The sequence below is a fragment of the Salmo salar genome, unplaced genomic scaffold (genome assembly GCF_965601325.2).
Source record: "Salmo salar unplaced genomic scaffold, fSalSal1 ptg000743l, whole genome shotgun sequence".
In the NCBI taxonomy this organism is placed as follows: Eukaryota; Metazoa; Chordata; class Actinopteri; order Salmoniformes; family Salmonidae; genus Salmo; species Salmo salar.
The window spans coordinates 364,594-369,246 of record NW_027675484.1 but is presented as its reverse complement, the minus strand read 5'-3'; the positions used below and the strand labels follow the sequence as shown (position 1 = coordinate 369,246).

General features: G+C 41.0%; 1 protein-coding gene across 1 annotated transcript; it reads right to left on the bottom strand.

The window, feature by feature from the left end:
- Window positions 1-391: 391 nt before the first annotated feature.
- Window positions 392-4,185, bottom strand: LOC145877259 (uncharacterized). Its single transcript, XM_082972560.1, has 2 exons — window positions 4,173-4,185; window positions 392-3,069 (listed from the first exon to the last, which is right to left on the bottom strand). Exons 1-2 carry the CDS (start codon window positions 4,183-4,185, stop codon window positions 1,979-1,981), a joined length of 1,104 nt encoding a protein of 367 aa, XP_082828686.1. The 3' UTR covers window positions 392-1,978.
- Window positions 4,186-4,653: the final 468 nt, after the last annotated feature.

The following is a 4,653-nucleotide window of genomic DNA, read 5'->3' as shown; positions in this document are numbered from 1 at the left end:
AACAACTGAAAGACAGATTAGCATTCTAAGGAAAATCCATTGATTAAAATATTAATTGGATGCAACATCCAACCCAAAATATAAGCTTGTTTTATAGGAGGGGCTCTGAAATACACTATGGGGGTGTCCACTGGAAGTTGACTAGTAACAACAACTGGGACCTAAAAGACACCCACCATGAGACCCACTAAATCTGCCCAAGAAGAGGAAAACAAAAGAAAAACCCACACCAAACTTAAAGACAGGAAGCAAACCAAAAAGGTGGAGCAACTAAAGGTGTTGACTCTCCACATGTATCAAGACAACTGGAGCACTGGGCCAGACACTCTTAAATAGAACCTGGACCAGCTCAGGTGAAACACCTTCCCACTAACGAGATGGACAAGCCAGCACAGGTGTAACACATACTGACTAACGAGGTGACACCAATCAGTGCGTCCTACGTGCTAACGAGCTGTACGGGCTAACGAGCTAGACGTGCTAACGGGCTAACCAGCTAGACGTGCTAACGAGCTAGACGTGCTAACGAGGTAGACGTGCTAACGAGCTAAAGTTCAACCTCAAAACATAAATGGAAAAACCAAAGCCTGTAACACCTTCCCCCTTAAGACAACAAATATATCCTATATTTCTTTTGGACAAGTTTGCTCACCACCAACAGAAAACAACTTCCATTTCACATTATAATCAACTAAAATGATTCCCTTCTACAATATAAACATGGTGTCTACTGGCTTTCAACAATTAAAAACAAGAAAAAAAATGTCTAAATAATATACAGCATCTTTTCTCCTTCATCTTTCGTTCTATACAATCCTTCCTTAGCTTCTAGAACTCTCGTCCTCTTGGAACGAGCCCAAACAAAACTCATCTCCAATAGGACACAGACATGTCTGATTTCAAGAGGAAACTCCTGCAATATCCGTAGTAACTTTCCACCTCACTGCAGAGCTTCTCTCTTTTCAGGGTTCACTAGATAGGCATGTTGTTGGATCGGGGCCCAGTCCCCAATGTCATGCTCTAGTACATTTGGGTTGGCACATCTGAGAATGAACCCTGATATTCTAAAAGCAGGGCAGCAATGTCAATATAATTGTACCAAAAAATTGTCAGTTGGTTGCACAAATAATTATGATTACTAAATGTTACATGAAATGAAAATATGAAATAGCCCCAATGTCAAAACACAGTTTTAACGTGTCCAAATCAATAACCAATATGCAGAAACGGTTTGGGATGAATTGAAAACCTAAACATAACATGTGCTATATACACAAACATCTGCCACAATAATCATATTACTTGTATTTTTTTTAAACAAGCACCTTGTTTTGACAAGTAGCAATAAATCACTGATATCGATTAGGGGGGAAATCAGGTTGTACGTGCTGTTGAAACTAACACATCTAAAAAAACACATGGAAATGGGAGATATATTTTACCTCACTGGTTAGAGGACAACCTGCAGAAGACAGTCAGCTACATTTTGGAGTGATGCATTTAAATGTAGGGGTCGCTAAACAAAGGAACACTTACTTGTCATAACTCATCGATGTCATAACTCATCGATATCATGTTGAAATCAATTGCGCGAGAGGAGGGAGATGAGGTTGCACGTCCTGTAAAAACTAACAGCTCCAAAACCACACGGAATCTGGGAATAATGTGTACATCCCTGGTTAGAGGACAATTTGTAGAAAACAGCTATCTACATTTTGATTCAAGTGGGTCACCAATGCTGTAAATGTAACACAGCTCTTTTTTTGTTAGTCACTTTTTATTAAATCTCATAAATAGTAATCCTCCAATTCAGAGCCTGGATTTTCCCCCTGAGGCTAATATCCATATCATGTTGAAATCAATAGAACAGGGGACAAACGTTTAGGGTTCTACATTGTGACATCATTAAAATATATTGATATCATTTAACAACTCCTTCATGTATTTTCTGATATTTGATCAGAGGTCTTTTATCAGATTATCTCTGGTCACAGCTATAAGATTTCTCTCCTGTGTGTGTTCTCTTGTGTACTGTCAGCTCTCCAGATCGACCAAAACTCTTCCCACATTGATTACAGCTGTAAGATTTCTCTCCTGTGTGTATTCTCTGGTGCACTGTCAGAGAGCCAGACCTACTAAAACTCTTCCCACATTGATCACAGCTATAAGATTTCTCTCCTGTGTGTATTCTCTGGTGTCGAGTCAGTGTGCTAGGTGCAGCAAAACTCTTCCCACATTGACCACAGCTATAAGATTTCTCTCCTGTGTGTGTTCTCTGGTGTAAAGTCAGAGAGCCAGACATACTAAAACCCTTCCCACATTGATCACAGCTATAAGATTTCTCTCCTGTGTGTGTTCTCTGGTGCACAGTCAGATCTCCAGATTGACCAAAACGCTTCCCACACTGATCACAGATATAAGATTTCTCTCCTGTGTGTATTCTCTGGTGTCGAGTCAGTGTGCTAGGTGCAGCAAAACTCTTCCCACATTGATCACAGCTATAAGGTTTCTCTCCTGTGTGTGTTCTCTGGTGCACTGTCAGATCTCCAGATTGACCAAAACGCTTCCCACACTGATCACAGCTATAAGGTTTCTCTCCTGTGTGTGTTCTCTGGTGCACTGTCAAACCTCCAGATCGACCAAAACGCTTCCCACACTGATCACAGATATAAGATTTCTCTCCTGTGTGTGTTCTTTGGTGTAATGTCAGCTGGCCAGATTGAACAAAACTCTTCCCACATTGACCACAGCTATAAGGTTTTTCTCCTGTGTGTGTTCTGTGGTGTGATATCAGGCTGGTTGACTGAGTAAACCTCTTCCCACATTGACCACAGCTATAAGATTTCTCTCCTGTGTGTGTTCTCTGGTGTTGAGTTAGATGGCCAGATGTAGTACATCTCTTCCCACATTGAGTACAGCTATAAGGTTTCTCCCCTGTGTGAATTATCTGATGAATTTTAATGCCTGATGAGGTGAATCTCTTCCCACAGTCAGAGCAGCAGTGAGTTCTCTTCCCTGTGGGTCTCTGCTGGTGTTTCTTGAGGTGTTCTGATCTGGAGAGACTCTTCTCTACCTCGTCAGCATCATGATGTTGTTGAGGCTCCCCAGAGGATCCACGATAGTCCCGTCTCTCTCCTGTGTGAACAACAAAGTCAGACAGATGGTTAAAGGCCCACAACAGCGGAAATCCACTGTAAAAGGTGATGCCAACAGCGTTGCCATGATGTTATACAACAATTGACGTCTGTAATGAATGTTAACATGATTTAACAATTGTCTTAAAATGAGCAAGAACAGTCATATTTTGTCTTGTTTTCACATTAGTAGTAACATAGATGATTGTAGGCTAGAAATAAGTTATTCATGTTGTTGAAACTCTTAAGCACTGTGCCAGACGACTAATTGGTCTCCAATGTAGGGCCCTTTCTGTGTTTCCTAAAATTGTGGCATGAGGGCGATGCACATGCAATTTGATTGTAGAAACTCCTCCCTGCTAATGAGGAAACCGATAGTTATGGATGTACTATATCTGATTAGAGCAAAAATGGTGTGCAAAGATTTTAGTTTTTCACAATGTATTCTGAATGTGAATGGGGGAAAACTCAGGGGAGTAACCTCCATTTCCAGGTTGCTTATGAGTACATTTCACACTACTTTGGATTATAATTGTAAGGCTCGCTTGAATGTCCTGCTTAATATAATGTTTGCTACAGTATTAAGAACAGCGTTATCCATTTGGGTGTTGTTAACCTGTTGGGGATAGGGGGCAGTATTTGCACGGCCGGATAAAAAACATACCCAATTTAATCTGATTATTTCTCCTGCCCAGAAACTAGAATATGCATATAATTATTAGCTTTGGATAGAAAACACTCCAAAGTTTCTAAAACGGTTTGAATGGTGTCTGTGAGTATAACAGAACTCATTTGGCAGGCCGAAACCTGAGAAGATTCCAAACAGGAAGCGCTCTCTCTGACCATTTCATGGCCTTCTTTGATCATCTCTAACCAAAACAGGGGATCTCTGGCATGACGTGACATTTTCTAACGCTCCCATAGGCTCTCAGAAGGCGCCAGAAATTTGAATCTTGGCTTTGGAGCCCCAGGCTGAAACACATTAGCGCCTTCAGTAAGTGGTCGATCTGAGAACAATGAGAATGGAGGGGCGTGCACGGGCCAACTCCATTTTTACTTTCTCTCTCTTTGAGCGTATACAGGGTTTCCCGGTCGGAATATTATCGCTTTTTTACGAGAAAAATCACATAAAAATTGATTTTAAACAGCGGTTGACATGCTTCGAAGTACGGTAATGGAATATTTAGAATTTTTTTGTCACGAAACGCGTCGGGCGCGTGACCCTTATTTACCTTTCGGATAGTGTCTGGAACGCACGAACAAAACGCCGCTATTTGGATATAACTATGGATTATTTTGAACCAAACCAACATTTGTTATTGAAGTAGAAGTCCTGGGAGTGCATTCTGACGAAGTCAGCAAAGGTAATCAAACTTTTCTAATAGTAAATCTGATTTTGGTGAGTACCACACTTGGTGGGTGTCTAAATAGCTAGCCTGTGATGGCCGGGCTATGTACTCAGAATATTGCAAAATGTGCTTTCACCGAAAAGCTATTTTAAAATCGGACATAGCGAGTG